The sequence below is a fragment of the Chlorocebus sabaeus genome, chromosome 23 (genome assembly GCF_047675955.1).
Source record: "Chlorocebus sabaeus isolate Y175 chromosome 23, mChlSab1.0.hap1, whole genome shotgun sequence".
NCBI classification, from domain to species: Eukaryota; Metazoa; Chordata; class Mammalia; order Primates; family Cercopithecidae; genus Chlorocebus; species Chlorocebus sabaeus.
In genome coordinates this window covers 69,770,624-69,797,253 of record NC_132926.1, presented here as the reverse complement: position 1 = coordinate 69,797,253, position 26,630 = coordinate 69,770,624, and the positions used below count along the sequence as shown (strand labels likewise).

The 26,630-nt window shown below is 38.0% G+C and overlaps 1 protein-coding gene across 5 annotated transcripts in view; it reads right to left on the bottom strand.

Annotated features, from left to right (window-relative positions):
- EPB41L4A (erythrocyte membrane protein band 4.1 like 4A) overlaps positions 1 to 26,630 on the bottom strand; it is a 275,434-nt gene that overhangs the window by 31,354 nt on the left and 217,450 nt on the right. For all 5 annotated transcript variants that reach the window (XR_012090887.1, XR_012090888.1, XM_073010770.1 and 2 more), the window contains 3 exons: positions 18,530 to 18,577; positions 17,444 to 17,521; positions 6,891 to 7,010 (listed from right to left, as the gene is read on the bottom strand). Coding sequence is in view for 3 of the 5 variants with exons in the window: in XM_073010770.1 (XP_072866871.1) it covers positions 6,891 to 7,010; positions 17,444 to 17,521; positions 18,530 to 18,577 (246 nt within the window). In the remaining 2 variants the exon portion in view is untranslated. The remainder of the gene's footprint in view (positions 1 to 6,890; positions 7,011 to 17,443; positions 17,522 to 18,529; positions 18,578 to 26,630) is intronic.

The window sequence follows — 26,630 nt, the reverse complement described above, 5'->3', positions numbered from 1 at the left end:
TGGCACGATCTCAGCTTACTGCAACCTCACCTCCCAGGTTCAAGCAATTCTCCTGACCCAGCCTCCCAAGTAGCTGGGATTACAGGCACCCGCCACCACACCTGGCTAATTTTTGCATTTTTAGTAGAGACAAGGTTTTACCACATTGAGCAGGCTTGTCTTGAACTCCTGAACTCAGGTGATCTGCCTGCCTTGGCCTCCCAAAGTGCTGGGATTACAGGCGTGAGTCACCATGCCCGACCAGCAACTTCTAAATGAACTACTATCCACATAAATACATACATACATATATATGTGTGTGTGTGTGTGTGTGTGTGTGTGTGTGTGTGTATTTTCTACTTTAACTGCACTTTGGCCATATCAGATAAGAAATCTGACATAGGTCCTACTGGACTAAAATCAAGGTGTTGGCATGGCTGCATTCCTTTCTGGAGACTCAAGGAAAAATTCATTTTCTTGTGTTTTCCAACTTCTAGAGCTGCCCTCATTTATTCATTCAGGCCTTTTCCTCTATTTTCAAAGCCAGCAACAGCAGATTGAGTCCGTTTCAAACTGAAACACTTCCTCTTCTGTCACCTCTTCTTCCACTTTTAAGAAACTTATGATTACTTTGGGCCTACTTGGATAATCCAGGATAATATCTCTGGGTGAGGGTCAACTGATTAACAACAGCCTTAATTCCACCTGCAATCTTAACTCCTCTCTGCCGTTTAGGGTCATATATTCACACATTATGGATATTAAGCCATGGACATATTTCAGGGGTCATTATTCTTCCTACCACCGTAACTATAAGGTTTTTCCTCCTCTTAATTTCTTTATATAAAAACACACTGTTTAAGCAAAGATACATTAACATTTTAATATGAGGCTTCTAACAGGCAAAAATAAAATATATGACAATAGCACAAAGGACAAGTGGAGCTATATTTTTCCAACGTTTCTAAATTTTAAATAAAATGTTACAATATTAATCTTAGGGTGTGATAAGGAACCATACTGATAAGAATCATACTTACAGAGAGAAAGCAATAAGTAAAAATATAATAAAAGTATAGGTAAGACATCAGTAGAGAAAATAAAATGGAGTATCAAAAAATATTCAATTCACACAAAATAAAGTAGGAAGGGAGTAACAAACCAACAAAAAACAGGCATAATAAACCAGAAAAAAGAACAAGATGGCAGACTTAAATCCCAAAATACAAATAATTATGTTAACTGCCAGCAGGCTAAACATTCAACTTAAAAGGGATTGTGAGGCTAGAATTTAAAAAAAAAAAAAAAAAAGACCAACTGTCCACTGTTTACAAGAGGTGGACTTTAAATATAAAGACATAATTAGGCCTAAAGTAAAAGGATTAAAAGGATATACCATGCAAACAGTAAACATGAAGAAGGTATGGTAGAATTTATTATGCGTGTGCATGTGTAGTGGACACAGAGAAGGGAGTATTACCAGAATAAAGGGTCATCAGTTCACCAGGAAGGAAAAAAACCTACATATGCATACCCCTGACACCAGAACTCAAAAATAACTTGAAGCAAAACCTGACAGAATTAAAGGAAAAAACAGACAAACTCACAATCGCTGTTGTATATTTTAACATCCCTCTCTCAATGACTACTTGAAAAGTAGGTAAAGAAATTTTAAAAAGACACAATCTGAACACTATCAGCTAACTGCATCTATTCAACACCCAGTAACTGAGACTCCTCATTCTTCTTGAGTCCACAGATTATTCATCATTGAAGACCATATGCTAGGCCTTAAAACAAGTCTCAATAAATTTCAAGGGATTAAAACCGTTCAGAATTTTTTTTAACCACAATGGAATTAAATTAGAATAATAATAATATTTGTAGAAAATCCGGAAATATTTGGAAATTAAACACACAACTAAATATGCCATCATCAAAAAAATGACAAGATAAATTAAAAATTATTTTGAACTGCATAATAAAAACAATGTCAAAAACACGTGAGATATAGTTAAAGCATGACTGAAAGGGAAATTTAGAAATTTTTGCTTATATTGCAAAAGTAGAAAGGTTTAAGATAAATGTTAACCTAAGAAGATGAAAAAAAAGGAGCAGGTAAAAGACAAAATAAAAAGAATAAAAAGTAAAGTCAATGAAACAGACAACAGATAGCAAAGAAAAAGCAACATCTAAAACTGGTTCTCTGAAAAAAAATAAATAAAAAACAAAAATGAGGAGAAAACACAAATCACCAACATCAGGAATCAAAGTGGTGATATCACAACAGATTTCACAGATGTTAAAAGCACATGAAGAATTATAAACAAATTTTTGCTGAAAGATTTGACAACTTAGATAAAAATGAAATTATTTTAAAAGCATAAATTATCAAAACCTACACATAAGTATAAAATACGAATATCCCAATATCTGCCAAAGAAATTGAATTTGTAATTTAAAACCTTCCGCAAAGAAAATTCCAGGCAAAGATTGTTTCACTGGTGAATTATATATTTAAGGAAGAAAAAAATGCTTTTATATTAACTCATTCAGAAAATAGAGGAAGAAGGAATAGTTCTCAAATTATTTTAAATGACCAATATAATCTTTTTACCAAAAACCTGACATTACAGGAAAATTACAGATCAATTTTTCACAAAAACAAAGAAAAAAATCTTAACAAAGTAATGCCAAGTAGAATCCAGCTACATACTAAAAGGAAAATACATCATGACCACAAGGGGCTTATGCTAGGAATGCAAGGATGTATCATTCAAAATTGAATCCATTTAATTCCTCCACGAACACAATAAACCCATATAACAATTATCTCAACAGATGCAGAAAAAGTTTGTAATCAAACTCAATACCCATTCATGATCAAAACTCTTCACTAACTCTTAGCAAACTAGAAATAGAAGGGATATTTCTCAGTTGTGCAGCTAGCATCATATATACTGTGACAAACTGAATGCTCTCCCTTTATGAAAAGGAGCAGTCAAGGATGTCTGCTTCCTCACCACTTGTATTCAACATTGTAACTCAACACTGTACTACATGATCTAGCCAGTATAATAAGGGAAGGAATAGAAATAAAAGACAGAAAGACTAGAACTCAAGGAAAACTGTTCACAAATATGATTGTAACTGTAGACAATCCTAAGAAATGGCCCCCCACCCCCGCAAAAGCTTCTAGAGCTAATAAGTGAATTTAACAAGGCTTATGGGGTGGCAAGATGTAGCATTAGTATTTTTAAAAATCATTTGTCCTATATACTAAAAAACTTTATTCTGTACTGAAAACTACAAAACATTGCTGAAAGAAGATAAAAACAAATGGATGAATAAGATATTTGTTTTCTCAAAACTGATCTATACATTCAACATAATCACAGTCAAAAGTCTTTGGGGGAAGGCAGTAAAAACTGACAAGTTGATTCAAAAATTTAGACAGAAATGCAAAAGTCCTCATAAAATAGTTAAAACAATCTTGAAAAGAAAGGGAAGAGGGAAAGCAAAAGTTGGAGAATTTATACTGCCTTATTCAAGTCTTACCATAAAGCTACAGTAACTGAGACAACATGATGGCTTAGGGATAGACAAATAGCTCAATGAAACAAAATTGGCCCACATGTGAGCAGTCAATTCTTTTTCAACAAAGGCCACAAGGCATTTTAATGAAAAGTCTTTTCAAAAATGGTGGTGGAACTGGATAGACTACAGGAAAACAAACCTCTCAATCTCTACTCATCCATATACAACAACTAATTCTAAATGGAACACAGACCTAAGTATAAAAGCAAAATCTATAAAGCTGCTAGAAAAAGATGTAAGACTATCTTTGTGACCACGGGGTAGGCAAATACTCCTTAAGATTTAAAAAAAAAAAAAAAAAAAAAAAGCCTTAACTAGAAATGAAAAAAACTGATATATTAGTCTTCATCAAATATTAAAAAGTCTGCTCATGAAAAAGCAATGTTAAGAACATGAAAATGCAAACCACAGCCTGGGAGAAAGTATTCACTCATAATATGGATATCTGAAATAGAACTTTTATCCAGAATACATAAATAACTTACAGATGAATAATGAAAAGGACAAACCCAATTAAATTGGACAAAAAATTTGAACACTTCAAAAATGAAGATACATGAATAACCAATAAGCACACAAAAATGTGGTTAACATCATTAGCCATGAAAGAAATGCTCATTAAAACCACGATGGAATGTCTACTTCAAGCCTAGTAGAATGATGAAAATTAACACAGCAACAAACTCAAATACTAGCAAGAACTGGGGCAGAACAAGACCCTCTCATATCTTGTTAGTGGGGTATAAAATGATCCAACCTCTCTGGAAATCATTTTGGTAGTTCCTTATAAAATTAAACCTGCAAATACCCTGTAATCCAGCAATTCTACTCCTAGGTATTTGCCCAAGGCAAAAGAAAACAGATTCCACACACATACTTGTACAGAATGTCTATAACACAATGGCAAAAACTGGAAACAATTCAAATGTCCATCAAGAAGAGAATGGATAAAAATACTGTGGTGTATTTCTACAAAAAATTTAAATAACCACTGATACCATGGATGAAGCTCAAAAACATGTTGAGTGAAAGAAGCAAGGTTTTAAAGGAGTATGTATTGTGTTATTACATTTATATGAAGTTCAACAAAAGAGAAAAACTAATCATAGAAATCAGAACAGAGGGCCAGGTGCAGTGGTGCACGCCTGTAATCTCAGCACTTTGGGAGGCTGAGCCCAGTAGATCACTGGAGGTCAGGAGTTCGAGACCAGCCTGGTCAACATGCTGGCCATCTCTACTAAAAATAGAAAAATGGAAAACATAGAAAAATTAGTTGGGTGGTATGGCAGGTGCCTATAATCCCAGCTACTTGGGAGGCTAAGGCAGGAGAATGGCTTGAACCTGGGAGGCAGAGGTTGCAGTGAGCCAAGATGGTGCCACTGTGCTCCAGCCTGGCTGACAGAGAAAAAAGAAAAAAGAAAAAGAGATCAGAACAGCGGTTGGTTGTGAAGGTGGGCACTGACTAGAAGGAGCATGAAGGAACTTTCTGGATTATGGAAATATTCTATATCTTGACTGGCAGGATGGATAGATTATGGATACATTTGTAAAATTCATTAAACGGTACACATGAGAGGATTTGACTGTATGTAAATTTCACCTCAAATTGCCTCAATTTTAAAGGCTGTTAAATGAACCTCAGACCACTCGACTAAAAAATGATTAAATTTCCAGGCCCACTACAAATATTTGCTCTATAATATAACTGAATTATAGTAATAACAACTTTATTCTATTTCCCAATTTTTATTTACAAATGAATGGTTCCATTTATTTACTATTTTTCTAGGAATGTTTTTTAGCTTCTTCAAAACTTATATATAGGATTTTTTCTAATTTTATTTTTCTTTCTCCTTTTTAAATAAATTAATTGTACTACTGACATTTAATTGAACTCATAATGCTTTAGAAATAGTTATAAAAACTGAATGCTGTTTCAATATTTAATATCAAGTTGCCAAACCTTGTGTATAACAAGTCCTTCAAAGAAAACGATTCCACATAGAAAGGTAAAAATGTGGTGGCAAAAGATTTACCCATGACTGTGCCGGATCTAATCTTGGGTTCTGTGCCTTTTGAGTAAACTTCTTCAATGAGGTCAGATTCTTTCATATCTAAACTTCCTTTTTTTTTTAATGGAGTTGGGGGAAGGTGCTATCACAACAAAGGAAATTTTCATTAACTTCTGCTTTAAATTGACCACTAATTTAATTAGGTTGCTAAAAAAAAATTACAGAGTAATTAATACATCTGTAAGGGTGTACATGGTTTAGTGACTATTTGCAGGTTTTCTATTACAAAAGAAAGTCATCACTCACAGTTATACACGGGGTTAATTTCCAATTGAAAGGTAAACATCTAAGACTGACAAGTGTCCTTAGTGTCCCACAGCACAAAAGGTCCTGGTGTGAACCCCCTGGTACACTCCGGAGTTCTTTCCTAATCTCTTTTAACCTGATGCGGCATTCACAGCTGTCCTCTTGTCACCCTCCTGCCTGGCTCCGTCAGAGCTCCCTACCTACCTACGCAGTCTCCACCTCCACTACCCAACATCCTTTCATTTCCTTATCATATGCAACTGGACTTAATCCTCCCCCTGTGAGTAATCAACACCAGACATCTAACCACCCACCATCACAAAAGGATCTGTACTTAGTCTTGGCTCACTTTAAAAAGGTGAGCCATGGTTTGGCAAATGGAGTGGGAGTAAGGCGTCTAAATCTTGATAATGCTCAGATTTAAAACACACACGCACAGAAACTTTACCAGCTCAAAGACAATTAATTTGGGGGACTGGCAATCACACCATTAGGGTGTAATTGTGCTCACACAAGGCGTTGCCTAGGAACAGAAGGAGCACGCAAATTCCAACAATGAGGTGTAATGAATCACTCACTGACTACTGTTCGCAAATGGTATTTTGATGGGAAGATATCTACATCTGGTTCAGTCTGGAACAAGGCTTCAGAGAATTGTGCAGACTCAAACTGAGAGAAGCAGCAGGTATTTCACCAGCAGCTTGGCTCTACAACAAAGGAGACTATTCCTATCTATTCAGGTAAATGTATACTTTGGTTAAGAAACAACACAAAACAAAAATATGGCTTTGAGGGCCTTGTTTGCATGACATTTTGACTGTGCTTCAACTTCTATGGCTTCAAACATAGCTAATAAATGTCACAAATATTAGAAGGTAAATATGACAAACAATGAAATAATCCTAGTTGAACTAAAACACTTTAGAAGACCTGAATATCCACATGCTACTTCAAATTCAGTGTTTTCGAATCAAGGTATAAAAAGAGTCCACATACGAACGAGATCTGTGTCTGGATCGCCTGTTGTTGGGGTCGGCTTGGTTTTTTTCCTTTTGTCTCCTTAATACAGCTTCCCACTGAGGCGCTGAATCAATCATATCATTCTCCTGCCGTATTCTGAAAGGAAAGCCATGCATCTGAAGTTAACATCTACCTGGATGGCGCATTTTAGCTTCATCCTAAACTTGCTTTTAAATGTTATTTAAGCAGCAGAAATTTTATTATGATCATTTATAGCTAAAGATGCATATTAACTGAATTAATACATCTATATGTAGGTAAGTACATATAAACACACAGAAGTATACAATACTCGTTATATATGTAAATACATGTTATTTGCAGACTTCTGATTCTAATTTTCTAGCAAAATGACATGTATCAAAAATTCAATTTAAACATTTCTAAGTTTTGACTAAAGAAACTTTGGTGTCTGCTATAGAGCCAATCTTAACCGATGAAACAAAATCATTATTTTAAATGTGCTTGTCAAAAGAGTAATAAATGGTTTTACTTTAAAATACTCTTAAAAAGTCATACTAATTGTCAAGGTTTTCATCAAAAATAGGTGCCAAATATAATTCCCATTTTTTAAAGACAGAAATCTAGACATACAAAAAGTTAAATATGGTGGCATAATGTATTAGCTGAATAAGATACACCATTCTCATCATGGCTGCTCACACATTTAAGAGGGGATGACAGTTGGATGCTAGATGTGACCGGGGAAGGAATGAAAATGAGGAAAAGAGAAAGGTGGGAAAGACTTGGAAGCACAGGTACTTGACATGTAAGATCACAGGACAGTGTTACCAAATCCTCTCATTTTTTTAAAACGAGACAATCCCCAAATCCGGATTTTTAAAGTGAACTCTTCTAATTTTTAAGTCTTGCAACCAATTCTAAAGCATGATATAGACTTAACAAAACCCATGGACCATGCTCAATCTGCAGAAATTTTGGACTTCCAATGTATCAAGTCTTTCAAATAATGAGGTGCACTATTGGGGGAAGAGGAGGAGTACTTAATTTACGTGAAATACTGTCTCGAATGCACAACAATGATGCTGTGAAGCCATTTTTTTTTTTTTTTTTTTTTTGGCAAACTGAACACCTGTTATTTGAATATTTAACTTCTAATTTACGTAAGCTCTTCAGAAAGCTGCTCCAGAGTGTTCATCTCCCAGGGTATAGAGAGCAGCATGGAACTGCCAAGTACTCACCAAGTACAGCCACTGCATGAGCATAACTGTTTCGAGACAAAAGTAAAAAGAACAGGCAGGCTTGGAGGCATTTCTTTCTCTGAACAGATGTCTTTTGGTTCCTCTGTTATAGCACTTAGTATAGACTGTGGGCTGAATATCTGGATTTGCTTACAGGTGCGAATCAGTGGATGGGTGACAAATATTCATTTCACATATAACTTAGACATAATGTAAAGAAAATTCAAGTTGAAAAGAACAGCACTTTGTGAGGAAGAAATTGTTTAAATCTCTCTAGATTAAAGGAGAATTGTGCTAAGTAAAAAATTATCTGTAACATACTCCAAGCCTTTGAAGTGTATGTATTTCCTCACTAAAGTTTTCATTTTTAATAGACTATTATTTGAAGATTAACAGGATACCGTCATGGTATTTTTCACAGATTTAAGAGCATAATTCTTTCTCTCATTGCATATACAGAGTAAATTTAAATTGAACATATACTGCTATAGACTTTAATATTAGAAATAACTGAAGAAAACTATGAGATCATAGTTTTCTATGACTATGAGGTCATAATTATTAATCATTCTTTGAAACAAACACTCCTATTTGAAAATGGCACATTGGTACCCGTGTGTGTTGTAAACACACAGACACACATTTTTGTAGCCAGAACCTACACCTACAAGCCATTCTGTGTTCATGTGACAGTCAGAAACCCACCAGGCTTGCGGGTAGGGGAACAGTCCTGGACACCCCCAGGACCGAGGGGTCAGGGTTAGGAAGAGACAATCACAGGGAAGGTGCCACACTGGCAAGGTGGCCTCTCCCTTCCTACAGGAACCCACACATGGATTGCTGGGCCCAGTATTGGACACAAAACTCAGGTCTCCTAACTCCTAACCCTGGAGTCTTTTAGGATGCAGCTTTCATTCTGAATGAAATCACTGTGTAGTTGATGGGCAGAACTAAATTTTACAATGTGAAATGTTTGTATCAGGAAGTCGGGGTGTCTATAAATATTTTTGAGAGGTCAAACCTACTAACAAAGCAGAGGCCTAACTTGGGCAAACACATACTTTTCCTAGAGTAATAGACATTGAAAAGGAAGCACAGTTACTGTATGTTCATTCTCATCTATTGTGGAATTCAGCTGGCTACCCTCATACTCAGACTTCACTCTGACGATAAAAAATTAAAACTCTGAGACATAAGCATGCGTATTTCCTGTATTCTGCTATAACAGTAATAAGGACCAAATCACAAAGAATTCAAGATTATACATGTACCTTTACCTTTTTTTTCTAACTGAAAAGTCTAAAGTGAGGGCAGTGAAACCCTGTCAGTTAATATCCTTGCGATCCATGTTTCAAAGACAGATGCCCTCTACTGGCGATGCTGTTTCATAAATATTCTAACAAGACGCATTAAAAATGTAAGAGTCTTTGGAAAGTCACAACAGAAGCACATTTTCCTGAGTAATGGGTAGTGTGGCCGCCTTGGCCTGTAATGAAGTTTGAAATTACATCCTTACAAAAGACCTCTGGTTAATGGTGCCTCATTACAAGAATGAAAGTGTCATTTCTTCCACTGCTAAACTGCTCTAAAAAACACAGGTGTTACTTGGAAAGAAAAAAATCTTAGCCCTAGAAGCAAGAATATTGTAGCACTCTGTATTTAAGATATAGGAGATCCCTATTTTGTTTATGCATGAGTGAATAAAGAAGTCTTTAGATGAAAAAGACATGTTTCCTGTGATGATTCTGACTTTTTAAGTCTCATTTATCCTCAGGTGTGGGAGAACCCAAATAGCTTTTGCTTCTTTCTTGCTGTATTTTAATCTTGAGGTATAGATTTACATCATGAAGAATAAAATGCTGCAAACATTGTTTTGACATAGTACCTTTTAAAAAGTCAAAATGTGCTCTTACATCATAGTCATCAAAATCTCAAAGGGGAAAAAGAGTCCATTGTCATTTGTGTCGTGGATGTATTAATTTTCAAATGTTGTATCTAAGGTGAACCTCAATAAACTGACAAACATTTATTTCCAGTACCAATTGATCCAGTAAGTCTACATTTATCCTGTTTTGTCCACTTCTCCATCTGTAACTACGGAGGGTCAACAACTGTGGTAGGAAGTATAACAAGGTTTTTATTTTTCAGTTAATATGTAAGGGAGAGGGTTGCTTTAGAATACAGCAAATTCTAACCATGTTTCAGAACAGAATTCTAATGTATTTCTTCCATCTCTTACCAAACTTCAACAATCTACTTTTCCAGACTATCCACACAATTTAGATTTTAACTGCATTTTGACATTTAATTAAAGTCTGCAAAGGTTTTGAAGATGAAATGCCATATAATCATTTGATAACAATGAAGAAAATGACTATTCCTAGCCTCTTCTTTCCTGTCTTACCAATCACAGTCCTGACTCTTTTGCAAAATTCTTCACATTATCAAATGAATTCTTACACAAATCCCCAAGTTTTATTGTGTCCTATCCCTTTAGCAGTTTTGTTCCTAACAGAACCTTCCTTTACATAAGTTCTTAATTCACTTCTAATTCACTGAGATAAACACCATGCTTAATGTTGAATCTAAGAAGTCTTTCAGAGCAAATGTAAAATGAAGCTTCAAGATGATACAAGCCGTAAACCTTACTCCTGAGTTTTCTCCATTCCCAGCTCTGCCATTATCTGACTCAGAGACCTTGGGCGAATTGCTTATCTTTTTTGGTCAAATCTCAGGCTGTTCATATATCAAATTAATGGCAAAGATCCTTTCCAGCTTTAAAACTTGACGTTTCTCTATTTGTATTTTATTTCCAAACCAGACAGACACACTGAAAGAAACTTATACTCTTCAACTATAACATAACATTCCAAACAATTGCTTCATGTGGCCCCCTCCATTGCCAAAATTAAATCTGCAGGTCCCAACTGATTGTGAACTTGTGTTTCTCATCAGCTGTACTCATTTTTTTTTTGGATCACCTGCTATAAAGCAATCTTCCTCTTTTTTTTTTTTTTTCTAGTTTTTCTTCCCTAGGGAAATTTATGTTGGTTCCAGGCATGTGTCGACATACTCCCTTAAGACCAGCAAGCAAAAAGTTCATTTGCTTTTCCCACTGTCTCTACCATCAATAAATTATTCCTACTTGCTTTCAAAGGTACTTCTGTCTTTTCCACTTATTCCTTACGCTCCCACTACTACAATGGGCTACTTTTGGCACAATTTCCCTTTCAAACTCTCCTGTTTTCATGAATTTTTAACCTATTTTGCCCTCACTCAGTAATGTAACAGCATTCCGCAGTTGCTGCGGCTTTGTCCTTCCACAGTCATCTCTGTCAACCTTGATTATACTCTGGAAGCCCTAAATCATCCATATCAAATGTCTAAATCTTGATATATCTTATTAAAGTAGAAATCAGAAACCCTTGCATCTGCAGTATGGTGAACACTGTCTGTTTCCACTGGCTTTGTATGAACTCTTCTCTCCATACCCAAAATTTTTACCTTGTTTGCAGCCCCTAAATCAGGGGCAGGACAGTAGGCAGTGCCTGGCAAGAAAGCAGTTACCTATTTTCAAGCAACATGGAAGAAATGCTTATCAGTTTAAGTTTGCTAACATCCCAAATATATTTTTCCCTGGGATACAGGGACAATAAAGTTCTTCTTTACCACTCCCAAAACAAAATCCTACCAAAATTGTGATCTTCTAGATTTGCCCTTGTCAGATATGTTGTCCCTCTTACAGTGCCAAATTTCTGACACAGAAATGTGCTTCTTCATTTTAGAAAAACAATATAAAAGACCTTATGGAACATAATTAAAACATTTAAATCTGTCTTAATCTACTATTTAGATACTATAGACATCTAGTAGACCCTAAAAGACATCTAAAAGACCTAATGTTGTTAGGGAGAAACTAACAACATTCATGCCAGAACAAATTCATGTTAGAAAACGTTGATTTATTTTTTGTTCAATGGAGCTGGTGCCCATTTTACAGATACTGTAGGAACTTCAGATAATACTGAGCAGTGCCAGATGTTATCAATTTAACAGAACTTGCCTGTTCAGGGTACTTTCTACTTTTCAAAGCACATCTATTATCTCCTGGATCTTCACAAACCTCTAGTGAGGTAGGCAGGTCAGGTATTATTTCACTTTGCATGTGAGAAATGAAGATTCACAGGGTAAAGTAACCAGCTCACAGCCACAGAACTCTTCAAAGCGGGTTCAATTTCGTAGCACAGGCTCCCAGATTTGCATGTATATACACATATATGTATATACACATACAACCTGACATACATGACTCATGTTTATGATGCAAACATCCTAGAATAAAATTAGGGAAGTGTTCAAATAGTCACCTGTTGTCAATTTCCTCTAGTTCTACTATTACCCTAAGCTTCTCTCATTTCTCTTACTGTTTTAATCCTTGGTAGGCTCCTGAGTTATTTCTACTTTTATGCTGATAGAAAAAAATGCACCAGGCTACTTCATATCACCCACTCCTCCACACCTCCCACTTCAAAATTCTAAGAGCCTAGCAACATATCAAAGTTAAGAATGACTGAGTAATTCAAAGATTCTCCTCAGTGAATGCTCAAAGGACTGCTGATTTTCATCAAGAGCACAAAGGATATTTTGTAGAACCTTTTCCTTGAACGTCAAGGGTATTTTATTAAGCTCAAGACATATCTAGGTAAAGCTAGTTCACGGAAGGTTTCACTCTCCTAAGTCTACTTGCGAGGTCCTCCTTCATCCTACATCCTGGGCAAGTCCAGCACATGGCCATGGTCTCAAACCTACAGCAATAAGCGAGCTGCTGGCCCTTCTGATCTCAGGGACAAGATTCAAAATTCTAACTAATACAATCTAATATTCACATAGATTAACTTTATAGTGCCTTGTACTAAGTAGGCTCCCAACTTCAAGAATTCAATAGAACCAACTATTTCACACATCAGTACAGCAAAGTAATCTCTAAAGAAAGTTTAGGCATTTTAGTTTTTAATCCTACTGGAATTGAAACACCAATTTCATTTCCCAGTACCAATCTAATCCTTCAGCTTTTAGACCATAAAACTTTGTAAGTTTTAAGGGGTGGCAGGTGCTACATAAACACCCCCTTATAAATCTGGTAAAAGCTACAGACCCTATCTCTAGAAAACTACACACTTGATGCCCACATACAACTTTACATACAATTTAACATACAATTTCGTGGGGTTATGAAACCCCCAGCACCTACCCAAGAATCAGAAGTTAAGAATCCTGGTGTAAAAATAACCTAAGGTATAAAGTTAGGAAAGGTGGGAGAATGAAAGATAGGACCAAAAGAAAAGTCAAAAAAGGCTGGAAGAGGATGGAGGAGTGGACAGGTGATGCAGCAGCTGTGAGTAACTCTGGAAGTAGGTATAGGACTACGTGGCTCTGTACTTCAAAGTGCTCTCACTTCTTACATTTCATTTGATCTTTACAGTAACTCATTCAACAAAATAGATCAGTTGTTACAGCACACCTCCCCCACTCCCCGCCAACTTTAAAGAGAAGAAAACTAATACTTGAATTCGTTATACAAGTTGCCCAAGGTCAAATATCAAAACACAGCAGAACCAAGACCCAGTCCCAAGTCCTCAGGTTATTCTGTGTCATATCATTGGCTTCTAGGGAGAGAGGGAATTCAGAGGAGACAGAAAAAAGACTGGGAAGGAAGTCCAGGAAACAGAAAGGAACTGGGTGAAGAGAATAACATGATATAAAAAGTGAAAAGTGAAGCAAGAGAATGGAGAGGGAGATGAGCATACAGTAGAGAAACTAAAAGGAGAAATGAAAACTGTGTGTCATCTTAAGTGTTATAATAAAAAACTGTGCCTCCAACTTCTATCTGGTTATAAAAAGAGAGTGAAAAATTATCATCTCAAACCTCAAAACCTAGAAAGCTGTAGGATACCCAAACAGATTATGAGAACAGTAAAGAAAGAACAAAGTAGAAAGGGGTAAGGGAAAACATAAATGATGTCCCAAATAAAGAAGCAGGGTGAATTCCTCTGCTGGTCTAGGAAACATGGTGGGATGAAGCCCTACAGTTAGGGCACAATTAACACAAGAACCCTTACACACCAGGCCTTGTTAGGTCTGGACCCAAAGGTGACAGACAGATGGGGTGGTTTACAGTTACATTTTCCTAAAATTGAAACTAAACAACAATCTTTGCTTCTAACATTAGCCTTCCAGAGCTGGTGTGGATTATTATTTTTTAAAATGTAATGGTTGTCAAAAGCCTGTTTTGGGTAAAGTTGATTCATAAACATTGTCTTATTAACTTTTCTCTTCACACAAAATGAGAAATGTTTAAATGGTTATCCATGGAAACAGTAAAGCAGCTTATGCTCTTGACTTCCTGGAAAAGAGAAAACAACAACATTTCCATGGAGTGGCCTCATGCCTAACAGGAAAGACTTCGTTTTATGTTTAAAAAAAAAAAAATCCCACAAGAAGGAGTAGCAGACGGAGCAACATCCCAAACACCACATGCAACTTCCAGAAAGTAAAAGTGACTCTGTCCAGAGTTCCAACGGACACATCATGGGCTCCAAAAGAGGTTCTAAAAAGCAAATTTGCCCAGTAGTTGTCCCTCTCCCTAGGCTACAGTTTCCTAGAGACAGAAACACAGGGTGCGTCGGGGTGCAGGCTCTTGCTGGAAAGTAATGAAGCATCCTGGGGCTGAGTGTACAGACCTTACGGGCAAGAGGTAGAACATCAGCATGTATAAGATTCTGTTTGCCCCATTATAGGGTTACCAGAGTCCTGTGATAAAAGCACAAAGAACTGGCTGGATCACACTGTCAGCCAATAAAAGGAAGGATGAATGAGGCCGAAGAGACTGCAGGGCTGCAGTTGAAATATACTAGACCTATGCATCCTCATGTGGGATGGGTGGGTTCTGGCAAAATTTAAGAGGCTAATAATGGGATGGAGGGGTTGGCAGCAGCACAGCATTATAGGTAAATGGCACCAAGACACAGACAGCACAATGAGTTTCTACCCTCTTTCTCTGTACCTGTTGCACCCTAATTTGCAGTGGCGAGGATCAGAACTGAAAGCTATATTTCTTCCTCTGCCCACTTTTTGCTATGCTATTGACAGGCAAACTACACCACATCTTCTACAGACACAGGCAACTTAGGTATTCCTAGAGCAATATTTCTACAGGTAGCATAAATGATTGTGAAAGCCTGTCGGATTTTTGCATGAAATGTGTCAGAATGTGTTTTGAAAGCTATTTCTCATTACTAGCCTTACAAAGTTCATTAAACATTCAGAATCATCGTTATTCTAAAACATACTATTTACACAGTACAAAGAAAGCCAATCTAAGAATCTCCAGGGAAAAGGGGGAAGAAATTCTTAAGGGAGAAAATACTGACAAAAAATATTAAATCCAGTGCAACCAGATCAGTAATGAGCAATTTAATTACTTGATGGCAACCTTTCACTAGTGTTTCATTTTCAGTAGTGAATGTGAGCAATTTTGGCCACCCAAAAAATGTTTTTAAATGGGCCACCTTCTGAACAGTTGAGAAAAGAACATTTATGGGCACAATTTAGAATATACTAAGCAAAACAGACACAGACTTAAAATACTGGCGTGATCAATACAAAGTTTTAAATAGAAAAATAAGTGGGTATTTTTGCTTTGTTTTGTTTTGTTTGTGCAGAAATATTGAATTTTTGATCAGAAGGAGGGTACCTAAGAAGGAGCTACCTCCCACATGTGGGTTTTCACAGAAGAAACTGAAATCATTTCTTTGAGAAAGGTGTCATAACACATTGAGATCTCCCATCTGTCTAGTGTAATTCCAGCCTCAGCAGACTCCACATAGAATGCTTTCCTAAAAAACTGTCCACTCTTACAGTGCTGTCTGGGCTATTATCACACAGGCTTCGTAGTTAGAGAGGGCCACTGATTCAATTTGTGCCAAGCACAAGGGTTCTAAGCACTAAAGAAAGACCCTGGAGATTATCTAATCCAACTTCCTCATTTTTCTTTCTTTCTTTCTTTTCTTTTTTTTTTTTCTGTGTGAAATGGAGTTTCGCTCTTGTTGCCCAGGCTGGAGTGCAATGGCACAATCTCAGCTCACCGCAATCTTCACCTCCCAGGTTTAAGTGATTCTCCTGCCTCTGCCTCCTGAGTAGCTGGGATTACAGGCGCGCACCACTACACCCAGCTAATTTTGTATTTTTAGTAGGGATGGGGTTTCTCCATGTTGGTCAGGCTGGTCTAGAACTCCCAACCTCAGGTGATCCGCTTGCCTTGGCATCCCAAAGTGCTAGGATTACAGGCATGAGCCACTGTGCCTGGCCTTCCTCAATTTTCGGAAGAGAAAACAGAAACTCAGAAAAGTAAAGCAACCAGGCCAGAGGTCCACATTAGGTCAAAACAGGTTTCTCAAGAGTGGCACTACTGATAATGTTTTTGTACAAGGCGATTATTTGTTGCCAGGGCCTGTCCTATGCATCGTAGGATGTTTAGCAGCATCCCTGGCCAGTTGCAACCCCCCTACCCAATTGTCACAATAAAAAATGACTCTGAACATTGCCAAATGTCCTTGGGGAGAAGGCAGGGAGGACAAAACTCCCCCAGTTGAGAACTACTGGGTTAACAACTGGCATGACTGGCAATCAAATCCCTCTGACTCCCAAGGTGCTCTTTTCATTAATCACACAAATACTTCTTGTTTTCAAGTGCATATTTTGGAATTAGGGATAACTGATTAATGCATTAAGCCACCACTAATACTGATTACATGTCAAATGATGTGATTAAAAATCTCTTAAAAAATGTATCTTATATATATGGTATGTCCGGCACACACAGATGAGTAAATGCACATATTATTAGCACATATGTATACGTGAGCCTGAAACTGCAGAATCTAAGAAACAATGAGTTATTTTTGGTTGGGTAAAATATAGTAATGCCATTGAAGAGATAGTTCAGGGAGAATCTCTCTACAAGTGGTAAACTTTCTTACCAGCCTTAGAGAAATTCGCTACACATTGTAGCTATATACAGAATCATCTTTAAAAACACACACACACACAAGAAGAGACCTCATTGTCAAGTTGTTTAATCATCTTATTGTGAAGATAAGAAAACTCTATTTAAAGAGCTAAAGTTTCCTAAACTAAGTGCTTCAAAACAGTGCCAGATTGCTTCCCAAACACAGACGGAAAAACCAGACTTACAAAGGACACAGTTTCTACCACCAAAGGCAGCCTCTGATGTCAGACTGCCAGTTAAGTATGATATTGAGATATTACCTGTTTCTCTTTTTCCGGTGTTCTCTATTAGAATTTTCCGATTCACTACCACTGCTTGTGTTACAGCGTGAACGTGACCTGAAGACAAAATGGTAAGAACAAAAGAAAAAACACACGTTTATCACTCATGAAAAATTTCAGAAAGGTTTATATTGGTCCTCTGGAATTCATTTTGCAGTAAAATTATCAATCCAAACATCAAGAGCTGTATTATCCCTCTCCAAGTCAGTGTTTCTGAACTCAGTAAGACATCTGACTGAGTCGATAGCTCAGCGAAATGGCAATGCAGGGGAAATATAAAAACCGATTAAGGTGAATGTCAGCATGTTCCCAGAAAGGACCACAAAATCAATTACTTCCAACAGAACTCTGACATGGCAAAGCTGGTGGTGGACTAAATATGGACACAAAATCTTGTAACCCTCCCATCCGCCCCACTGAGAGAGGTAGAGTTTATTTCCCTAGCCTCTTAATTTATACTGGTCTTGTGACTGATTTTACCATCAGAATGAGGTGGAAGGGATACTATGTCAGTTCCAGGACTAGCCCCTTAACATACTGGTAGCTTCTGCTTCCAGCCTAAAGAAGTGCAAAAGAAGTGTCTACAGAAGTGTAAGCTAGCCAGGTGGATAAACTATGCAGAGAGGTCCCAGGCCTCCAGCCTTTCTGCCAAGATGCCAACATGAAAGAGAAAGGCCCCCTGGATAACACAACCTCAGCTGTCATCTGACCACAGCCTCATGAAATTGTGAACAAGACTAGCTAAAAAGCTACCTGTTTAATTGACAGAATTATACTAGATAAGTACAGTTGTTGCTGCTTTAAGCCATTAAGTTCTGGAGTGGATTATAATATGGCAACAGATAAATGAGACAGCTCCTCTGAGACACAAGGGAGTAGGAACCAGTATAGTCTTAAGATGCAACAGAATGGAAGATTGGGAATCAGCTGAAGACAAACTGGTTTTTGAAAGTAAAAAAAAAAAAAAACAATAATACCCCCACTCTTTCCTCAACTCTGAACATTTCTAAATCTGCTAACCCTTCTTCCCTCTGACTCTCCTTCCATTTTTGTTTTTTTTTTTACCTCCTCCTCTGCTTTAGATCTGAATCTTCACCACTGTTATGGGCTTTCCTGTGAAAACAAATAAAGACATTTAAGAAAACAGGAGATTATCAATTGGCTAAGGAAAGCACACCAAAATGAGTTTCACCTCAGTTTACACATATCTGTCATACATTCATTCATTCACCAAACATTTAAGTCATATGTATATGCCTAACCCTACATACGACACATCCCAGAAATATAATGTTAATAACATAACCTGGCCTCACTCTAGTGGGACAGGCAAACTGTCTGAATTCCATTAATCCAATGATGAGGTTAGTCTGCAGTTGCAGAACTGCAATCCTCCAAGCTGATTTCCGCCATAGTGGAAATGACATCATCTCACTTGGATGCCCTTTCCCATACTCTGGGCCTCCAAATTCTCTTTATCTCTTCTCTCATAATCTCCTCCACTTCAACTCAGCAACCTGTCTCATGGTCATACTTTGGACTTCATCGTCTGTAAGCACCTCCAAAAACTTTGCTCTCTTACCACAATCTCCTTTCTGTTTACCACTCCCCATTTACTTTCAAACAGCTTCAATGCGGCATCCTGGTTAAAGGTGTTGGCTCTAGAGCCAGACAACATGAATGTGAATCTCATCTTCTCCACTGATGAGTTGTGTGATCCAAATAAGTTACTTTTCTACTCAGTGACTTACTTGTAATAGAATCTCCTTTGAAGTCTGCTCTAAAGGATAAAATGAATTAATCTATTTAAAATGCATACACTAGGACCTGGGTCATTGTTAGCACTCAACCAAGGTAAGTTGTTATTGCTTATTCAACTATTTCCATTCTTCCTTTTCTTTGACCCCAATAAGACTATCTATTGACCTGGCTACTCTCCACCAGCTCTTCACTTCTCTTCACTGTCCTCTGTACTCAGCTTAGATTTCCTAATCCATCATTTCAATAACATGCATGCTGATACTCAACACGTTCCCCAACTCTGTTTTTCATTCCATCTTTTTGGCAAAATCCCAGGCATGGAATCCAACTATGTAAGTTTTCTGGATCAGTTCTAAACAGCTGGTTGAGCAGTGCTGGAAGGAGTCACACAAAAGGGGCACATTGCACTACAAATCCACGTTCATAAACCTCAAGGGGGGCCGCACCACGGTTCAGCATCCTGCCACTTTTTTCAGATCTAAGTGCAGCGCAGTTTCAAACTCTTCACCCTGCAACCCTCTGACCCACAGTATCCGTGTTTCAGCAAATGACTTTGTTTTCTCCTTCCAAAGGAAAAAGTAGCCTCCAGATGGAACTCTTTCATCTTCCTGCTACCAAAAATAAAAACTTACCAACATCTTCCTCCCTGTTATTTATGGATTTATCCTTACTACCAAGGTCAGTCCCTCCACCAGTGCTTTGCGCGTCCCATCACCCCATGTCTTTTCAATGACTTTCATTAACTACCCTCTCACCTCTCACACATAGTCACCTTGCCCGTCTGGCAGACTCTTTTTATAAGCTATTAACTTTTTCAGTCTCTACTGTTTAAACAAACACAGACCTACTTTGAGTCCACATCCCCCTTCATCTGCCCAGTCTCTCCTCTCTCCTTCAAAGCCAAACTTCTTGAGAGTGGTGTCTATGCCCCATGCTCCATTTCCTTACGATCTGTAATCCAGCACCTTCCCACTCTGATCTCTTTAATGTATGGCTTACATTACCCCATTTCCTCCAATACGCTTATATCAAATAACATTAACAGCAATATGTGGTCCCTGTTCTTACATCAAATTTTGGGGTCACTATTTAGCATAAACACAATTATACTGAAATTGGTCACAGATAATCTAAATAGTGTGCCAGGAATATGATTCCATTCTTTTGTAGGTTTTAAATTTTCTGAGAGAGGATACTTGCCTAAGTTTTCCATGTACGTATCACTTGCTTAGGGTTCTTTTACTTATCACTATTCTTCAAACTCTGAGAGAACTGCAAAACTCCTGCTATGGATGGATACGCAGGTAATCTCCAAGTTCCATTTATATCCCTCCTGGATCCCTCTGCCCTCCTGCTCATACCTGGACCACCCACTTTTGACTAACTCCCTTTATCATGATCCAAGGAACTCCTTTTGCTTCTTTGTATGATGGACCCCACATCTCCAGGTCTTTTGGCAACTTGTCTGGGTTTTGGTAAAGTGTATCTTTTAGTTGCTAACAGAAAAAATTTGCATGACAGATACACTTTTTTGGGACCCACAATTTCTGAAAATGTCTTTATTCTATACAAACAATTATGGTTATCTGGGCATAGACTCCTAAACTGAAAATAATCTTTCAGACTTCTCAAGGCAATACTTCTTTGCCTTCTTCCTCTGACATTACTGTGAAGCAGCCCAATGTCTGCTGTTTCTTTTTTCTTTTTTAGATGGAGTTTCACTCTTGTGGCCCAGGTTGGAGTACAGTGGCGTGATCTCGGCTCACTGCAACCTCCGCCTCTCAGGTTCAAATGATTTTCCTGCCTCAGCCTCCACAGTAGCTGGAATTACAGGCATGCAACACCATGCCTGGCTAGTTTGTATTTTTAGTAAGGACGGGGTTTTACCATGTTGGCCAGGCTGGAATTGAACTCCTGACCTCAGGTGATCTGCCCGCCTTGGCCTCCCAAAGTGCTGAGATTACAGGCGTGAGACACCGTACCTGGCCCCAATGTCATTTTGATTTGTCACCATTTGCACATGGATTTTTCTCTCCCATATTCCCATGCCCCCTCCAAATCTTTAGAATTCTTTGTTAATCAATAATGTTTTGAAATTTAGTTATAATGAACCTTGGAATAAATCTAACTTTTCAATCAATTATGTCAATTGCTCAGTGGGTTCTGCTTTATAATGTTGCATCCTTCAGTTCCGGAATATTTGCTTGTGCTGTTTCTTTAATAGTTTCCTATGTTTTCTCTGTTCTTTTTTCTTAGAAATTGTATTAGTTGAATGTTTGATATCTAGGTTTGATAATTCTATTATTCTTATTTCCATACATTTGTTTTATTGTGGGCTTTTTGCTTCCATTTTGGGGAAGATTTTCTTAATGTTACCTTCCAAATCTTTTACTGATTATTTTAAATTCTGCCACACTAATTTAAAGCCTAAAAACTCTTATTCATTAGTTCTTACCTTTGTATTGATAGAAATACATGGATTTATTTTTTCATCTTTCTAAATAGTTTTTTAGAAATTTTACTTTCTTATACTGTCTGTTTCCAGTGAGAATGTCCCCAATTCCACCCTACACCCCATTTGTTTGTTTTAGTCTCTGCCTTTCCAGACAGAAGCAATGCTCAAATGCAGGTGTTCATGGCTCTCTATTCCTATCCAAGCAGTAAGTGTTAAAGTGACTGGAGCCCTTTGGTTGGTGCAGAGCATGTTAATTAATGGCCTCACAGTAATATGAGGGCAGCTTCAATCATTTCAATGGATGATCCTTTGAAAGTAAGTATATGCAAGTCTTTTCTCTTGTACCTGGTCCATTTCCTGCAGTGGGATTCTCTAATCTCATGCCTGGGAGATACAACAATTTCATTGGAAGATGCTTTGCAAGCTAGTATCCGTAGTCTTTTCTCTTGACCCTGTTCATTTCTTACAAAGGGATTCTCTAATTTTCTGCCTAAGTAATATAAGCCTGGATTCTAGTATTCTGGGAATGAAGAGACAAGGGAGACATTTGGTATGCAAATTTTCACTCTCTTGATTTTTCCATGGCCACAATTTCTCTTTCTCCATTACAGTTAATCTTCAATTAAGACAAATGCTGGAGCTTCCTACAACTGTGTCATTGGCTTTGTCTTTTTGCATTCTATCTATACTATCCACCTAAGCAACCTAATCTCTATACTTCAAGTAACATACTTAAAATTATATTTCAGTCCATAAAGCAAATCTAGCTCCTGACTTACATTCAACAACCCATGTGAATCGTGCACTTGGACTTCTCAGAAGCACCATAAATTCAGGATATCAGAAACTAAATTGGCAATTGTCCCTTTCAAGCCTGTAAAGTCCTGATGATTCTATTTCTATGCAACACATTGAATTCAAAAAACTGAACAAGCCTGGGTTTCATTCTGGATAGCTCCCTCTCCTCCACCTCTCATACTGATTCTCCTACCAGTTTTACCTCCTACTGGCTACTGAAACCATCCACTTCTTTATATCTCCACATCACCACCTTGGTCCATGCTCCCATTCTCTATTGCCAGGACTCGTACCATAGCCTGCTGCCTGGTCTCTCCATTTCTGCCACTATCCTCTTTCACCATTTCTCCACAAGACAGTGAGGGTCATCTTTACAAACACAAGGGTGATGTTATTGTACTTCCTGTAAAAAACCACTGGTCTAAGGACCAAAATCCTGAACAAAGGCCAGGTGGGCTGTAAGGTCTGATCCCATCTTTCTCTCTATGCTCATTTCTAACACATTTTTATTCACTCTCAGAGTCTGATAAACACTGGCCTTTCTCCTTTTCACAAAGGCTCCCTGCTTCTTTCCATTCCCACGGCTTTTGCACATGCTAGCCCCTCTATCTGGTATGATCGTTCCTTTCTTTTAGCCTGTTTGTATCTCAGATCCTGGCTCAAGCATCCAACCTCAAGAAACCTACCCCAACCTCTTTGGCTCAGTGATTCAGCAAACTTCCCCTGATAGTGCTCATCACACAGGTGTCTATTTATAAAAATTTATCACGCATTTACACTTATGACATGTGTGTACTTTTCTGTACGCATGCTAGGTTTCAATAAAAAGTTTTTAAAATTTCCCTAAGTACCACATAGCTTACCTTCATATTACATATTAAAGTCATAATGGCACATATATTCCTATGACTCATATATTTATCCCTTAATAGCATCTAAGCTCCCAAAGGACAGGAACTTTGTCTGGTGGTAGCAGCACATTGCATGGCATACAACAGGCACTCAAACATTTTTTAATGTAAAAGTGAAAGCTGAGGAGTGAAAATATACTGTACTACCAGAAAAAATGCTGACTTTCTTTTTCTAGAATAGGAAGGTTTAAACAAGCAGGCTTCAGGGTCTCCATGAACTTTGAAAATTATATGGAAATGTTTATATGTATTTAAATATGAACCTGTCTTTCCCTAGGGAATGAATCCAACATTTCACCAGATCTCAGAGGGTAGTATTACCCAAAAAGATTAAGGATCACTATTCTGGACTCAGCCAGAATTTGATAGCCTGTATCCATCTCATGATAAACAACAGACAAAATACGAAATGTTGACATCTATTGCAAAATGTATTATCCTGGCATCCAAAGCAAAATATAATTTCCTATTATTAAATTTAAGTCCTTGAGATTCTTCCATGCTGATGACATGTCTCGATTTTAAATGTCAATGTTAATCCAGCAATGTAGGGATTTGTGCCCAGTGCAAGGTAAATACGTGTGAACATAAAACAAGACTGACAAGGACAAGGACACTTACAGGGCATTTATACTGGAAAGAAACAGAGAACAATGTACTTTAGTCCTTTTATGTCAACATGCAGCAATGGCTTGTTGCCTCAAAACACAGATCCCCACAAGAGACCTGTAAGTGCACCAGGCAAAAGGCTCTAGGGATGCTCAGGCAAAAAGATTCTCTTTCTAGCAAATTTAAATAGCCTTCCCCCCAGAATATGCCAATGAAAGGATCCTGTATCCACTCTCCACAATTACTTCTCTGTGTTTCACAGGAAGCCAGCGGAAAATGAACCTCATTGTAGAAGTCAAGTCTGGATTTGGGAGTGTATATGCTGCAAACTATTTCAAGCAACTATTTTGTATGAAAATATGCAAATTTAGGCATATTTTAGCAAAATTTAATTAAGTTCATTTTCAAATGTGTTAAAATGACTATCTGCTCAACATGTGTAATTATTTTATTTAGGGAGTGCTGACAAATTGCACTAATTAATTAAGGGTGAGAAACTATAAAACTCTATCTACCAATAATACACGCTAAATTCTCATCGTCCCTGCCACCTATGTTGCCTCAACACACAATACACACAAATGCATTTTAAAGTATTTCCCAGTGGCGTTGCTTTGCTTTTAAGTATTGTCCAAGTTGAACCAACACTCTTGGTATTCCCAAGGAGAAAGCTGAATAAGGGCTGAAGGACAGCTTTATTTAAATGAGGGCTATCAATATCTCCAACTTTTTCAGATGTACAGACCGGGATTCCAGTCCCATGTGTGCCACAGAGGACAAGCTACCATCATCTCCCTGAGCCTCAGTTTTCTCATCTGTAAAAGTGAGATGGTGATGCTGGGCTGAATATTTTTCATCGGTACTCAGCCTCTATTGACTCCTCTATAATCTGCCCTCTACTGCCGAGATGGAAAGCCTGGAAATTTTATATTCCTGGACACCTTTGCCAGCTGAGTTTTAGTTAAAAGAGACTCCAGTAAGATGTGAAGGCAGAGAAAGGGGAAAGTGATTTTGCTTCTAGTTGTACCTGTGGCATCAACTCTTGCACTCCTGAGAAGTGGGTGTTCTTTGTTTGGCTACAGTGGTGGTACCTCCAGCAACGTTAGCAAGAACGGTCCCTGCCTAGCATCCATCACGGTGCCTGCAGCAATGTCAGCAGCAAGCACAGGCTCAGGATTGCCAGCTCAAAGGTGGAAGCGGCTTCTGGTCTCTAGGTAACACCCAGTTCTCTCTTTGCATTCCTTCAGTCCACAGGCAGTAACAGCAGCTAGATCTCTGAGTTACATCACTCTCTGCTTTTTGCGCCTTCAATCCTACTTACACCTTTGCACCAATTCCCTATTTAATCCCCCTCTGCTAGAATCACATCATGCCTCAATACAAATGCCAGTTCCCAAAGAGTTGTTACTGTCAGGATTACATGAAATAGTATATAGCAAGCACTTTACTCAGTACTTGGAATATGGCCAACAGCAAACAAATGCCTACTATTGCTCTATTATCCTATCTAATCACTGTTGGTCCTGATCTAGCCCCCTCATGTCAGTCCTACATGAAGGTAATATAGACCCTTCTCTTCTTAACCAACAAAGAATTTCAGTGAAGTTGAACTGGGTTTCAGAAAGCTGGGGGCAAAACTCTAGGAAACCAGCAGAAGCAAAAGGGATCAAGCAGGAAAGGGCCAGCAAGTGTGTATTAACTAGGGCATAGGTGGAAAGAAGGGCTTGGCTTCCAAACCTGCAGTGTGCATAAAAAGAGTCTTGATGGTTACCTGACATCATGAACTGAACTTCTTGTAATCATAAAAGTTATTTAGGCTGGGTGCAGTGACTCATGCCTGTAATCCCAGCAATTTGGGAGACTGAGGTGGGAGGACTGCTTGAGGCAAGGAATTCAAGACCAGCCTGGGCAACATAGCAAGTGAGACCCCATTTCTACTTTAGTTTACATATTTTTATTTTTTTAAAAAAAGGAAAAAGGCTGGGCGCGGAGACTCATGCCTATAATCCCAGCACTTAGGGAGGCTGAAGCAGGTGGATCATGAGGTCAGGAGTTCGAGACCAGCCTGACCAACGTGGAGAAACCCCGTCTCTACTAAAAATACAAAAAGTTAGCTGGGTCTGATGGTGCATGCCTGTAATCCCAGATACTCAGGAGGCTGAGGCAGGAGAATCGCTTGAACCCAGGGGGCAGAGGTTGCAGTGAGCTGAGATCAAGCCACTGCACTCCAGTCTGGGCATCAGAGCGAGACACCATCTCAAAAACAAAAACAAAAACCACAAAAAACAAAAAAAGGTAAAAGAAAAAGTCATTTATACAATGCCAATTATGTAGGTACTCAAAGTAAACCACAGTCCCCGCCACATAGGAGTGAAAAAGAATTTCACTGATAAGTCATTTCTACATCTTCCTCTCTTGCACCTGTCACACTGCCCAGCCTGCTTTGCAGACAGGTTCAAAACTTCCAGCTAAGAACTTTTTTTATTAAGCATACACACACAAATATAATCCCTTCAAACACTCTAACCTTATAGGTAAAATGTAACAGGATTCATTTTTTTCTGTGCTTTAAAAGGCATTTCTCAGCTAAGAAGGCTTATCTTTAAGTGTAGTTTTGTCTTCTCAGGTAGAA